This window comes from Trachemys scripta, chromosome 9, assembly GCF_013100865.1.
Source record: "Trachemys scripta elegans isolate TJP31775 chromosome 9, CAS_Tse_1.0, whole genome shotgun sequence".
Lineage (NCBI taxonomy): Eukaryota > Metazoa > Chordata > Testudines > Emydidae > Trachemys > Trachemys scripta.
This window is the reverse complement of record NC_048306.1, coordinates 17039-32314: the sequence shown is the minus strand read 5'-3', so window position 1 is coordinate 32314 and position 15276 is coordinate 17039. Positions and strand designations below refer to the sequence as shown.

Here is a 15276-nt window from a genome sequence, read left to right as displayed (position 1 = left end):
AATGGGATAGTCGTGCAAGAGATTCCCACTACATCAAGAAAGATTGGCCACTCCGACAGTCATTGGAGCCTGGGAGGAAAAGTGTTCAGCATCCACCACTTGTTGAATCAAGGAAGATTTTGTTACCACCCTTCCACATCAAGCTGGGTCTGATGAAGAACTTTGTCAAGGCCATTGACAAAACACAAGCAGCTTTCAAGTACCTCCGTGGAAAATTTCCAAGGTTAAGTGAAGCTAAGATAAAAGAAGGTGTCTTTGTTGGTCCTCAGATTCGTGAACTTCTTCAGTCAGGAAAAGACGGCATGGAAAGCCTTCCAGTTAGTGGCAATAAATTTTCTCAGAAACAACAAGGCAGACAACTACAGGTTGTTGGTGGGAAAACCTCCTCAAGGCATACAAAAGCCTTGGTTGCAACATGTCACTAAAGATACATTTTTTGCACTCTCATCTAGATTTTTTTCCACCGAACTGCGGAGCAGTGAGCGACGAGCACTGTGAGCGATTTCACCAGGACATTGCAACAATGGAGAAACGCTATCAGGGCAAATGGAGCCCATCAATGCTTGCAGACTATTGCTGGACAGTGACAAGAGATGCTCCATTTAATGAATACAAGAGACAAGCCAAGAAGCGCCGAGTAGACACTGAATAGGACTAAACTATGTACATAATAGTTTTTTGCCTTTTGTTTCATAATACATTTTACTTATATAACCCTTTTGCTGATTTTTAAAGTGTTACATAAACAGGACAGGTGAAATATCATGTAAAGCAACCATAAACACATGAACAGACCTAGGTTTACAAGTTATGATTAAAACTCTATCTACACAATATACATAGACATAAAATGTAAAAACTTAAATATCTTAGAAACAGTAGCCAATCAGTTGTTTTAATTGTCATATTTGAATTCAGCACATCAAAATACATAATAAATAGCACATTTTATCTCTGAAGCAGACGACTTTTCAAAAATTGTAGACCTGTGATACCTGTCTAAAATTTAAACTGAAATTTTCTGACGAGTTGTGATCTTGATCTGTGTAGTGTTGTCTGCCCATCAGTTCTTCTTCGAGGAGTGTCCTTATGGGTGCTCCACTGAACGTGTGTCAGCACCCCTGTCCCTCTAATCAGAGATTCTAGATAGCAGTATACGTTCAGCCCACACGTGCACCCACCCCTCCTCGAGGCTAACTAGCTCTGTACTGGTGAACCGCCTTCAATTCTTCTTCGAGTGCTGTCCTTGTGAGTGCTCCACTCTAGGTGATGGTGCGTCCTGGTGCAGTTGATCGGAGATCTTCGGTAGCAGTGCCTGGTCGGGACTCCGCTGCTTTCTCGTGGCGTCTTTAGGGTCTTCCTGAGTGCGCGCGTTCCGCACCCCCCTCGGTTCCTTCTCAACCAGCCTTGGCTGAAGACGGGACTCGGGGCGGTGCTGATCCTCTTCCCTGGTTTCTGAAGGAAACAATTACAAAGAACCTAGAAATAGTTAGTAACTTCCCAGTTGTTTCCCTTCCTTTAGAATAGTTACTTAGTTTTGAAGAAAAAAGTGTGGGTTTTTTTGTTTGTTTGTTTTACTTTGTCTCCCGCTGAGAGACTCTCCCCTGGCACTCCTAGCGCAATAATGCCAGGGGCTTCAGGATTCAAGAAATGTGCTTCCTGTCAGGACTTTATGCCAAGGTCCGATGGACACTCACATTGTGTGAAGTGCCTCGGTGAGACACACGTCCCTGCCAAGTGTGTCCACTGCACGAGTCTCAAAACTAGAGCTCGTCATGATAGGGACCTGCGTCTGAAAATGCTTCTCATGCAGAAATCCCTGCTGCTGCCTCTGGAGATGGGCAATGGCAAACCCTCTCTCTCTCGCTCCCCAGCCAGGTCCGAACCAATTGGGAGCATGGCTTCACCCTCTCACGCGAAGAGGCAAGAAGCTCTGCAGCCGCCTATGGAGAAGAGCAGTGAACCCTCTCTCTCAGGCTCCCCTGCCAGGTCAGAACCGACCGGGAGCTCAGCTTCACCCTCTCGCGCGAAGAGGCAGAAAGCCCTAATGTCAGAGACACTCAAAAGGGTAAAAGAACTTCCACAGGGTCTTTACCCTTGGTGCTGTCAGCACCGAAAGCAGGCAACTCTGACTGCCCCTGCACTTCACAAGCAACTCACACAGGGCTGAAAAGCAGGGACCCGACTTCCTGCAGTGGGAAGCTCTCCTCGGCACTGGTCGTCCCCCCCCCTCCCCCGGCACCGACAATGGACCCGGTGCTGACAATGGGTTCCACCCCAGTGCCAACAAGAATGTCGGCACCAGCTCTCAGCTCCTGCAAAAGTGAAACTAAAATCACTCCGGGCTGCCGCTCACACTTCACGTTCTGCAGCACACCAGCCTAGGGAGCAGCAACAATTCCTGCCTCGGCAGGATATCTCTGTGGCCCCTGAGCCTGACTCTCCGCTCCTAGACACGGAGCACTCACTGTTTGAACAGCAGCTCTCATCACCTGATCTGGATACTTTCACTGATAGTGAGAACAGCACACAGCAGCAGGCAGAGTTCTCCCTGCCTGAGTCTTCCCCTCCATCGGAGCCATACATACCCCAAGACATGGGGCATCATAAGAATCAGCCTCAGTTTCCCTACTTTGTCCCCCAGTGGCCGGGACCCAACTTTTCCTACCTGGCCTCAGTGGTACCTATGCTCGGCTCCTGCCACCGCTCCTCCTTGCGCCCCTTCTACCAGACTGCAAGCTCGTCCAGCTCTATCAACACCTAGAGCTCCTGAACCCCGTCCTGAAGACATGGGCTATGAACCCTTCCCAGGTTTACCAGCTCCTGCCTACCCATAAACAAAGCTCTCCTAAAACCAGCTGATACTCTCTGGCAAACCCCTGCCTCCATTCCACTAACATGCAAGAAAGCTGAACATAAATACTACGTGCCCGCGAAGGATGTTGATTTCTTATTTTCCCCACCCACAACCCAATTCTATTGTGGATGCAGCGACGGAGAGAATAAAGCAGCCACACTACCGGCCCACTCTGCAGGACAAAGACCTCAAATGCCTTGACCTCCTGGACCGCAAGGTTTATACCTCTTCTACTCTACAATTTAGAATTGCAAATTACTCCGCCCTCCTTGCAAGCTATGACCATGACAACTACAACAAGCTCTTGATTTGCCTCCCATATACCGGAGGACAGGAGAGCAGACTTCAAGTTAGTCCTCGTTGAAGGTCAGTTGGTGTCTAGGACGGCACTACAAGCATCCATGGACATGGCTGATCCAGCAGCCCGCACCACTGCCACTGCAGTGATGATGAGCCAGTCTTCCTGGCACTCGGCATCCCCAAAGATTTGCAGTCCAAAGTGGAGGATCTCCCCTTTGACAAAGTTTTTTTTTTTTTTTTTTTTAAGAGTTTAAGTCCTTCACACTGAGAGACTCTAGAGCCACTTTGCGCACATTGGGCATATACCCATTCATACCCAGTAAGTCTCCCAAACTCTTCCTTTCATTTGCGGAAATACTCTCCAAATGGGTCTCCAGCTGCATTACCCACTGTTACCCCTTGCACATAACCTGCTGCCTCCATCAGGAATCCACATGCACTCCACAAGATGCATTTCCATATAGCGCATGTTTGTTAAAGATGTCCCCATCTCAGAAATCTGTAGGGCAGTGACCGAGGCTTCTGCCCATACTTTTGCAGATCACTACACAATTACCTGGGACATGCCTTGATGCCATCTTTGGTTCCACAATACTATAATCAGTAACAGATTCTACTCCGAAGCCCCACCCCTCCATGGGGGATATTGCTGTGGAGTCGCCTACAGTGGAGCACCCATAGGGACACTACTCAAAGAAGAAGAGGAAGTTACTCATCTTGTGCAGTAAGAATGGTTCTTCAAGATGTGTGTCCCTATGGGTGCTCCACAACTCGCCCTCCTCCCCTCTACTTTGGAGTTCTTACCAAGGGGCTCTGCAGTAGAGAAGGAACTGAGGGTGGTTCGCCTGCACAGCGCTAGTTAGCGTCAAGGAAGGGAGAGTGCATGTTCAGGCTGAACGGACACAGCTACCTAAAATCTCTGATTAGAGGCTCTGGGGTGCAGATAACACCTACAGTGGAGCTTCCATAGGGTGACACATCTCAAAGAGCCATCGTTCTTGCACAAGGTGAGTAACTTCCTCGCCTCTGAAGTGACTGTCTTCCTCACATCTGTTTTGTGCTTTATTTTGCAGCTCTCTTCTGCCCTTTTCTTCCAGTAGTGATGAAGAATTTGAAATATGTAAGTAAAGAGTGGTTAGAATCAGGGGGTAGCCGTGTTAGTCTGTATCTACAAAAACAACAAGGAGTCTGGGGGCACCTTAAAGACTAACAGATTTATTTGGGCATAAGCTTTCGTGGGTAAAAACCTCATGCATCCGAAGAAGTGAGGTTTTTACCCACGAGTGGTTAGAATGTTAATCTTGCTTTCTCAATGAGTGTAGAGAGGATGTATTCCTCATAGCTGCAAGAATATGAATTCCTTCTGGAATACCTTTTTACAGTGAATCTTTGTTGCAAAGCTTATTCTTTCTCCCAAGTCTTAAGGCATGGCAAGGGTTGAATGATGAGGGAGAGGGTAGCCAAAGAGCTGCTTCTGCTCTGAAGAGCTGAGAATTTTAATTGTGAGATTAAGTAGGGTCCTTGCTCTAGAGACATTTGGATACTATTGGTAATATAACAGTTGTAACAATTTTTGTCCATATATGCCCTTAAGGCATGGAATGGGATCACTTTTAGAAAGCTAAAATAAATTTCCTGTAATGTAATTCTCTCACATTCTGATTTAGTTTTATCTAGAATGAAGACTCCAAAATTCCTAGCACATCAAGTCTCTAAGAAACAAAATAGCAGGTGGGTCCTGGAATTATTGAATTGTCTATAGTTAGTCAGAGAGAGACTTTTTTGTCTAATCCATGGCAGCCAAAATGTCCCATTAATGAGTTATTTTGAATATGGAAAAATGAATTAGATCCTCTCTCATTTGCATGGGGTATCGTCATTGTCTGGAGGATTGGGCACAGGTTTAGAAGTCAACATTCTGAGTTCTAATCCTGGCTCTGCTGCTCATTCCATGTGTGGTCTTGGTCACATTGCTTCTCTTCCCTGTTCCTTAGTTTTCCCACTGTAAAATGAAGATTAATAACTCATAAGGCTTTTTTTAAAACTAAAGATTTTACAGCACTTTTAAAATGTAAAACATGATTCCTGCAGATTAGGAATGAGGCAGATTAGTGGGAGTGGAGTGTGGAGGTTTGCAATGTAGCAGCCTGTACTCTGTGGATTTTTATGGATCAAGGATTTAACAGTACTGACAGCTTTGCATCTTTCACATTAAAGGCAACTTTTTTGGTCAACAGTGTGATTTCTAAGCAGAATTTTATAAATTCTATCTTTAAGTTTCCCTATCTGTATCATTTTATCCAGTAACAAGAATGAGGGATAATGGTCTATTTCAATATCTGAACTTAGTTTGCAAGCATGTTCTCATCCTACTGTAGCACTGAACTTACAAAATAGCCCATGATTCTTGAAATGGAGTTCTGTCTTTTGCTTAGAAGTTTAATGATAAAATACTGACAAAATGTAACTGACAATGAAAAGTTACATTGAGAGAGTTCTTTCGTAGTAATGGATGTTTCCAGTGAATAAATTAGAACACTGTACCAGGCTGCTTTATTGTCAGCTTTACCTATATCAAGACAAAAATCATTCCTGGCTTCCTTTGCCTCATTTTATTGTTTCTCTACGGTTTGAATGAAATCCTCATTGTCTCCAGGGAAGACTTCTCCGATTTTACAAGAAAGAATGAGACAACCAAGAAGGGTAAGTAGCCATCCAGCAACAAAGAGGGGACAAGAGTTTTAGCTGGGTGGAGAAAGAATGCTTATTGTTCAGAGCTCACCATTATTCTTTAGGAAGAGCACAGACATAGCTTTGGAAAAGTTTGGTCCCTTGTAGGGTAAGATAACAGGACAGGTTCAATTCTGTTTGCTTTTTGCTGGATTAATTCTCTCCTTCCTCATTCTCAATTTCCCATTCCTCCATATGATCCTTCCCTTTTTCCTCTTCCTTCCTGTTATGCTTGTTTTAACACTGGGATATCAATATCTTCACTTGTGGTACTCTTTAAAATCCTTTCCATTTGAATCTTTTACTTATAAGAGAATCCAGCTGCCAAAGGCAAGTCTTCTCTCATTTCCCTTCAGTGCCCTTTCACATGCTGCATTTTTAAGGCCTAAAATTGACCATATAATCAGCTAAATACAAACTCTTATGTGTGCATAACTGCAGAAGCTTTCTTTTACCAGAAAGAGTGGCTGTAATAAAGTGTTCTCTAGCTATTCTTATCTTGTATCAGACTGACTTAAACCCCTTTTGCTGGCACAATGTAGACCCCACATACATACCTTTTTTATTGTTTATTGTCTGCAGTGCAATTGGAAGTAGTGTGATCCTAGGTGTGAATGAGCATGGGTTGGAGGAAGTTGCTAAGATTCCTTTCTCTGCCTGGTGTTTTCATGTTTTCCAAAGGATCTAATTAACTTGCATTAAAACATAAATGCTGAAGTCTTTGAATTTTTCTTTTTGAATTGTAGCAGTGAAGAATGTTCAGACCCAGAAGAAGCCAGTGACTTCTAGAAAGGAAAACACTTACTCTCAGGAATGGCTGTATCCAGAGATTTTAAGTGACAGTAAACATGATGATTCTGTTTTCATAAAAAGTACATGGTCTGACCACTGCCAAGAAATTGAAGCGAGGGGCTTGAAGGACAACCTGCAACACATAGAGCAAACTCCTTCACAAAAACAGAAAGAGTTTGATATTTCCAAATATAGTCCAAATTCATCTTTTGATGGGAAAGAGAGAGATTGGGAGGAGCGTGCACGGAACAACCCGCAGACCATGGCACTACGACATAGTGCAGCATTAGGGCAAGACAGCTCAGAGGATGAATTTGAATCTTTAATAGAGCGGATAAAGAAGCGAAGCATACCACTGACTCCAAGTTTAACTTCAAACAAAACCACTCTATCCCAATCAGCCACCACAGGTAGGAGAAGTCGTTCTTTATTTCTGTATTCTTAATCATATTTATTCATGAAGTATCTTGTGCAAATGGCTGGCAGTATTAACTGCATAGTTTTAAAAATGTGTTGTGCTTCTGACATAAACAGGACTTATGACTCGTTTTTGCAGAATGTTCAGACATATCAATGAAATGAGCATGCAGAGAATTGTAGTTCCCCTAAATTTAAATGATCAAGGAACTAAAATTTTTTATTTTTGTCCATTATTTTCATAGTTATAATAAATTTTAAGCTTCAGTAATAGATTTTTAGTTTGGAATTTCATTTTAAACTTTCAACAAAATCAAAGCTAACTAAAAAATGAAAATCAGTTTCCTACAAGTATGACAGGAATTGACATTCAAAATTCATTTAAATGATAATTAAACTCCTTTACATTAGAACAGGAGTACTTGAGGCTCCTGTTCTTTTTGCAGATACAGACTAACACGGCTGCTACTCTGAAACCTGTCATTATTTAAATTAGAGCAGTCAGATATTAAAGATCAGGTGTTAAGCTGTATAGTTATTTAGAGTTATAATTCTGCACCTATTCTGTGTTCTAAGATGCTTCTGTTTCAAGATGTATTTTTAGTTTTGTCAAGAATTCACAAATCAGAACTAACCCGCTTATTATTAACCAACTATAACTTAAGCAAATCTATACCCTCTCCTCTTCAAAAGCTCTTAAAATAGATATCTGCAGTGTACCCTTAAAGTTAACAGATAAAGGCAAATGGCACACAAGATCAGCTTCTCTCACCCAGGGGCTATGATGGGGAATTCTCTAGAGGATACTGGCAAGATTGGAGGTGCCACCACGAGCAATGCAGTCATATTGGCCTTCTCTTAGGTATTACCCTGAATTTAAAAGGACTGAAGAAAGGCAGCCACAAAAGGAGCCTTCTCCCAAAACAGTTGAAGGGAAACTTCTTGCACTAGCATGGTCTCGTTTGGATCTGCTACACGCTCTTGAGTACTGAGGGAACAGTCCCCTTTAATTGTCAACTGGAAGAGCTTGTCAAATCTTTGGATGTAGTTAGTATTTCTATTGCTGTCTATTCATATAGGGTCCTTTCTCCCCAATCACAGGGCACAGTGGTTCAAATACTTACTGATACTACTACTACAAGCTGGGGAGACCACATTTCAGCCAGATGGACAGAAAGGTTATAGTTCTGTGGGAGTGGTGCATAGTACACTACATTGATTCTATAGCTTTCTGCCTACATACTTGCAGATTGATGAGCAGAAACCTACATGATCAGCAGAAGTAGTTGCTCAAGAACTTGGTAGCAAACATACACTACTGTGGATGTATCTGGAAACAGACCTGTTTGCAACAAGACACATCTCCAAATATCATGTTGAGCTCCAAAATAGGACAGGCAACCAGTTCATCTTGAAGGTGTTTTCTTTTAGAATAGGTAGTAAGACTTCTTTGTTCTACACACAATTCCTCTAATTCATAGAGTTCTTAGGAAAATCAAACAAGACCAAGCCAAAATTATTCTAATTTGTGGGGCCTGAGTGAGACAACAGTAGTTCTCAGATCTTCTGTTCCTATCACAAAGGATTTATCGGTGTCTCTCTGCAATTCCAGACCTGTTGATGTAGAAGAGGTTGTATTTCTAGACTCTCTCCACTCCGGGCAGGCTCAACCCATTAGGTGACCTAGGCGGTCGCCTAGGGCACTACAGTTTGGGGGGTGGTGACCACGGCAGTATTTCAGCGGCGTGACCTTCCACCGCCTCTGTAGGGGGCGACATTTCGGGGTGGGACCTTCCACCGCCTAGGACATCAGAAAAGCTGGCGGTGCGCCTGTCTCCACTCCATAAGACTTTGACAGATCTGTATATGGTCTGTTTGTTGGGTTGGAGGGAAGGTACAGGGGATTCTATTAAACTTCGGGAAACAGTCAACTTGCCTTTGTTATGATCATAAGTGGAAAATGTTCTTTGTGGGCACCTGCCATTAACATAGCCCAGCTTCAGCTGCTGTTCACTCTATACCTGAATACATAGTTCATTTGAAATTCCTGGGCCTCTCTCATATTGTCAGAAAAAGTACATCTTGCAGCCATCTCCAGCTCACACAGCTTAATTGAGCAAAGACTTCATTTAGCCATGATATAGTACAAAGATTCTTGAAGTGGTTAATGAATCCTTGGGTTAAAGAACCCACACCTAGGTTAAAGTCCCTTGTAATACTACTTAGCCCTGGTCTACACTACGAGTTTGGGTCGAATTTAGCAGTGTTAACCCTGCACCTGTCCACACAACTCGGCCATTTTTTCGATTTAAAAGGGCTCTTAAAATAGATTTCTGTACTCCTCCCCCGACGAGGGGATTAGCGCTGAAATCAACCTTGCCGGGTCGAATTTGGGGTAATGTGGTCGCAATTTGATGGTATTGGCCTCCAGGAGCTATCCCAGAGTGCTCCACTGTGACCGCTCTGGACAGCGCTCTCAACTCAGATGCACTGGCCAGGTAGACAGGAAAAGGCCCGTGAATTTTTGAATCTCATTTCCTGTTTGGCCAGCATGGCAATCTGCAGGTGAGTGCAGATCTCATCAGCAGAGGTGACCATGATGGAGTCCCAGAATCACAAAAGAGCTCCAGCATGGACTGAATGTGAGGTACAGGATCTGATCGCTGTATGGGGAGACGAATCCGTGGACTTCAGAAAAGCAGACTTTGACTCCCTCAGGGAACTGATGGGCAGGATCCCCTGGGAGAATAACATGAGGGGGAAAGGAGTCCAGGAGAGCTGGCTGTATTTTAAAGAATCCTTATTGAGGTTGCAGGAAAAAAACATCCCAACGTGTAGAAAGAACAGTAAATATGGCAGGCGACCAGCTTGGCTTAACAGTGAAATCCTTGCTGACCTTAAACGCAAAAAAGAAGCTTACAAGAAGTGGATGATTGGACAAATGACCAGGGTGACCTTCACCTCAGGAGGTCATCTAGTCCAACCCCCTGCTCAAAGCAGGACCAATTCCCAACTAAATCATCCCAGCCAGAGCTTTGTCAAGCCTGACCTTAAAAACCTCTAAGGAAGGAGATTCCACCACCTCCCTAGGTAACCCATTCCAGTGCTTCACCACCCTCCTAGTGAAAAAGTTTTTCCTAATATCCAACCTAAACCTCCCCAACTGCAACTTGAGACCATTACTCCTTGTTCTGTCATCAGGTACAACTGAGAACAGTCTAGATCCATCCTCTTTGGAACCCCCTTTCAGGTAGTTGAAAGCAGCTATCATATCCCCCCTCATTCTTCTCTTCTGCAGACTAAACAATCCCAGTTCCCTCAGCCTCTCCTCATAAGTCAAGTGCTCTAACTCCCTAACTCCCTAATCATTTTTGTTGCCCTCCACTGGACTCTTTACCTCTCCCCTTGTGGGTTCTAGGACAAGTTGCTCCAAGAAGCAATGTCTAGAAATTTTATCTCTGCACCCCATCCTGAGATGACATTCACCCAGTCAGTATGAGGATAGTTGAAACTCTATTTTTATAGCCTAATCACCCTAAGCATTTCACAATCACTATCACCATCCTGGTCAGTAGTATATTCCTACTGCTATACTCATATTATTCAAGCATGGAATTTCTATCTATCTTGTTGGAGTCTGTTTTTGAAGTTTTTGTTGTTGAAGAATTGCAACTTTTAGGTCTGTAATTGAGTGTCCAGGGAGGTTGAAGTGTTCTCCGACTGGTTTTTTGAATGTTATAATTCTTGACATCTGATTTATGTCCATTTATTCTTTTGCGTAGAGACTGTCCGGTTTGGCCAATGTACATGGCGGAGGGGCATTGCTGTCACATGATGGCATATATCACATTGGTAGATGTGCAGGTGAACGAGCCCCTGATGGTGTGGCTGATGTGATTAGATTAAATTCTTCTCAGCAAGTCACAAACAGTACATGTCACTTTGTACAGACCTTTGCTGCTTTGGAGCTCAGTATCAACAAAGAAATCTTCATTTGTGCTGATTCAGAAGATAAAATTTATAGGGGTTCTGCTAGCCATAAGAACGGCATACTGGTCAAACCAAAGGTCCATCTAGCCCAGTATCTTGTCTCCCGACAGTGGCCAATGCCAGGTGCTTCAGAGGAAATGAACAGAACAGATAATCAAGTGATCCATTCCCTGTCGCCCATTCCCAGCTTCTGGCAAACAGAGGCTAGGGACAGCATCCCTGCCCATCCTGGCTAATAACCATTGATGGACCTATCGTCCATGAACTTGCGTAGTTATTTTTTGAGCCTTGTAATAGTCTTGGCCTTCACAATATTCTCTGGCAAAGAGTTGCACAGGTTGACTGTGTTGTGTGAAGAAATACTTCCTTTTGCTTTAAACCTGCTGCCTATTAATTTAATTTGGTGATCCCTAGTTCTTGTGTTATGAGGAGGAGTAAATAACACTTATTTACTTTCTCCACACCAGTCATGATTTTATAGACCTCTATCATATCCCCCCTTAGTCGCCTCTTTTCCAAGCTGAAAAGTCCCAGTCTTATTAATATCTCCTCATATGGAAGCTGTTGCATACCCCTAATAATTTTTGTTGCCCTTTTCTATACCTTTTCCAATTCCTTTTTTGAGATGGGGCAACCAGATCTGCATGCAGTATTCAAGATATGGCATACCATGGATTTATATAGAGGCATTATATTTTCTGTCTTTTTATCTATCCCTTTCCTAATGATTCCCAACATTCTGTTTGCTTTTTTACTTCCACTGCACGTTGCGTGGATGTTTTCAGAGAATTATCCACAATGACTCCAAGATCTTTCTTGAGTGGTAACAGCTCATTTAGACCCTGTCATTTTATATGGTTAGTTGGGATTGTTTTCCAATGTGCATTACTTTGAATTTATCAACATTGAATTTCATCACCATTGTGTTGCCTAGTCACCCAGTTTTGTGAGATCCCTGTGTAACTCTTCACAGACTCTATCTGAATCAAGTTTGACACTGTGTCAGACCATAAATCAGTCAGAGAAACCCACGTATGCTGATAAGAATGTTAGGCCATATGGTCTCTTCACATTTGTGATTCGAGATGCCAGACTGTGCCTACATTATTTGCAAGGGTGGTTGAAATCCACCTGTTGCCTAAGGAGACATCACATAGACATGCCAGTTCAGATTCCACAAGAAGTTGTCATATTGTTAAATTGGTGGAAGAACCCAGATGCAGTTTGTAAGAATGTTCCATTCTTCTTCGAGTGATTGTTCATGTCCATTCCAAGCAGGTGTGTGCGCGCCGCGTGCACGCCAGCCTGAAGATTTTACTATAGCAGCGTCCGTAGGGTTGGCTCTGGCGTCCCCTGGAATGGCGCCCTCATGGCGCTGTATATAGGGGCCAGCCGACCCCCCACCCCCTCAGTTCCTTCTTACCGCCGGTGACGGCTAGCTGGAACTTCGCTTGCTCTTCAGCAATCGTGGCAGTGTTCTGTAGTTCTTGTAAATAGTTAATTAATTAGTTGGTTGTTAGTGTTAGCTAGCTAGATATTAGTTGGGGGGTTTTCCCCAACTTTTTCATCGCCCCGCTGGGGCATGCCCGGGTCCCCAGGGTTCAAACTCTGTCGGGACTGCGGGAAATTTATGCCGAAGAGTGACCCGCACTCTTCGTGCTTACGGTGCCTCGGAGAGACCCATCAAAGGTATAGGTGCACTGTCTGCAGGGCTTTTCGCCCCAGGACTCTAAGATAGAGAGCAGAGACTTAAAGTCCTCCTAATGGAGGCGGCACTGCGGCCGCAATCGGATCCCGGGCCTTCCGAGCCGGCACCCAGCACTTCATCCTCGGTGCGCAGTGCCCTGGCACTGGAGATAAGTCATGAAGCCAAGGCCCCGAAACCCCGGCACCGGAGAGAGTCGGCGCATAAGAAACCATCTTCTACAAGACGCCGCTCTCCATCACCAGTGCCGGTTAAAAAGAACAGGCCGCTGAGGGAACAATCTCCCCATCGGGACTCTAAAGGTCTGGCGCCGTCCACGAGTGTTACAGGACAACTCGCGCCGCAGACCCATCCGGCCATCCCGTTGACTCCCGCCCCAGAGAGGGCAAGGTCGAGTCCAGAACGGCATAGATCCCCGGACATGATGGACGATGTGTGCCTCCCATCGATGCCGGAGGCGTTCGAGGCCGCATCAGACCTCTTGAGCCTCCTGATGCCGGCATTGCTGCACCGGTGCAGAGAACCTCCAGCTACCGCTCGGCCCCATTACCACACTAGGGGCAAACCGGCGATGCACTCTCCATGCAGCACCGCGTCAGAGGCACCAGTGCGAGCACCCCCTCCGGCAACAGTGGATAGCGTGCCTCCGATGTCCTCATATTCAGAGACTTCTGACTCAGAGGCGGACTCGTACCGCTCTAACAGATCGAGGAGCAGGCTATCGTCCTCGCGTACGAATGCCCAACCGTACCCACCACAGTGGCACCAACAGCAGCAGTGGCAACCGCCCCCACAATGGCCATTCTGGACGCCATGAGCCTACCATCAGTCAGTGGGTCAGGCGTACGGGCCCCGCTCATGAACCGATTCTGATTCCTCAACGTCTGCGGCACCACCGCTAATGCCACCACCACCGGCACCGCCGTCTGACAGGAGTGTGCCACAAGGGGACACGGCACCCCCTGGTCAAACAATGGCACCGACGGGGACTTTGCTCCCAACAGCGCAGGCACCGTCCAGCACTCCTCATCGTTCGGTGGTGACCCCGGTACCGGCCACGGTGCCGCATCTTGAGCCCGCACCGGCCGCGCAGCCTGAGTACTGTGTGCCGCAGGCCCTCACAGAGGGAGACGTGGTAGATGAAGGGCTGCTGCATGGGACATCTTCCTCTTCATCTCCAGATGAGGCAGTAGCGGGAACTTCAGCGGCACTGGCCCTAGAGGACAATAGGATCCTCCAACAGCTCCTTACTCGAGCGGCCCAGAGCCTCTCGATACAGACTGAGCAGATCGAGGTGGACACAGATCCAGTGATTGACATCCTGGCCCCATCAGGTCCGTCTAGGGTAGCCCTACCTCTCATTAAGACCATTACGGACACAACCCGTACCTTATGGCAAACTCCAGCCTCATTGGCTCCTACGACCAAAAGGACTGAGGCGATATTTTGTTCCTACCAAGGGGTATGAACATCTTTATACACACCCCCCACCGGACTCCCTAGTGGTAGATGCGGCCAACCAGAGGGAACGCCAGGGTTTCCAGGGGGCTGCTCCTAAAAATAGAGAGGCTAAGAAGTTGGACCTATTCGGGCGCAAGGTGTATTCAAAGGGGGGCCTGCAGTTGTGCATTGCCTATTAGCAAGCTATGGTGAGCTGGTATGGACACAATACGTGCTCGGCTTTGTCTAGGTTCACGGACCTCCTCCCACAGGACTCACGAACCGAGTTTTCGGCCCTGGTTGATGAGGGAAGATTGATTACCCGTGCTTCCCTCCAGGCAGCCTTGGACGCGGCTGATTCAGCCTCACGCACGTTGGCGACTGGTGTGGTCATGAGGCGCAGGGTCTGGCTTCAAGTTTCTGGCCTCCCTCACGAGGTCCAACAAAAGCTTCCATACACCGTCTTCCACAAGGACAAGGTCCAACTCAGGCCGCACCCAGCGTTCCTGCCTAAGGTGGCTTCCTCATTTCACATGGGTCAAGACATTTTTCTCCCTGTGTTTTGTCCGAAACTGCACTCCTCGTCTAAGGAGCGCAGGCTGCATTCTCTGGACGTTCGCAGGGCTCTCGCGTTCTATATAGAAAGGATGAGATCCTTCAGGAAGTCGACCCAACTTTTCGTCGCCGTGGCCGACAGTAGGAAAGGGCTCCCGGTCACGTCACAGCGGATCTCAGCTTGGATCAGAACCTGCATCCAGGAGTGCTACAGTCGGGCCAATATACCAGCCCCGCCTATCGCGCAGGCCTCTTCAGCCGCGTTCCTGGCCCACGTCCCGACGCAGGAAATTTGTAGAGCGGCCACCTGGTCCTCAATCCACACCTTTACGGCGCACTACGCCATCACGCACCAAGCCAGGGAGGATGCTGCATTTGGCCGTGCAGTCCTCCAGTCTGCAGTGACCTCCGACCCCACCACCTAGACTCGGGCTTGTGAGTCACCTGCTTGGAATGGACATGAACAATCACTCGAAGAAGAAGAAACGGT

At 46.0% G+C, this 15276-nt stretch overlaps 1 protein-coding gene across 4 annotated transcripts in view; it reads left to right on the top strand.

Annotated features, from left to right (window-relative positions):
- Window positions 1-15276, top strand: part of GCNA (germ cell nuclear acidic peptidase) — a 38377-nt gene that overhangs the window by 7152 nt on the left and 15949 nt on the right. For 3 of the 4 annotated variants that reach the window (XM_034782368.1, XM_034782367.1, XM_034782366.1), the window contains exons 4-7: window positions 4231-4277; window positions 4825-4888; window positions 5814-5860; window positions 6634-7089. In XM_034782368.1, coding sequence (XP_034638259.1) covers window positions 4231-4277; window positions 4825-4888; window positions 5814-5860; window positions 6634-7089 — 614 coding nt within the window. The remainder of the gene's footprint in view (window positions 1-4230; window positions 4278-4824; window positions 4889-5813; window positions 5861-6633; window positions 7090-15276) is intronic. The other variant, XM_034782369.1, reaches the window with a different exon arrangement.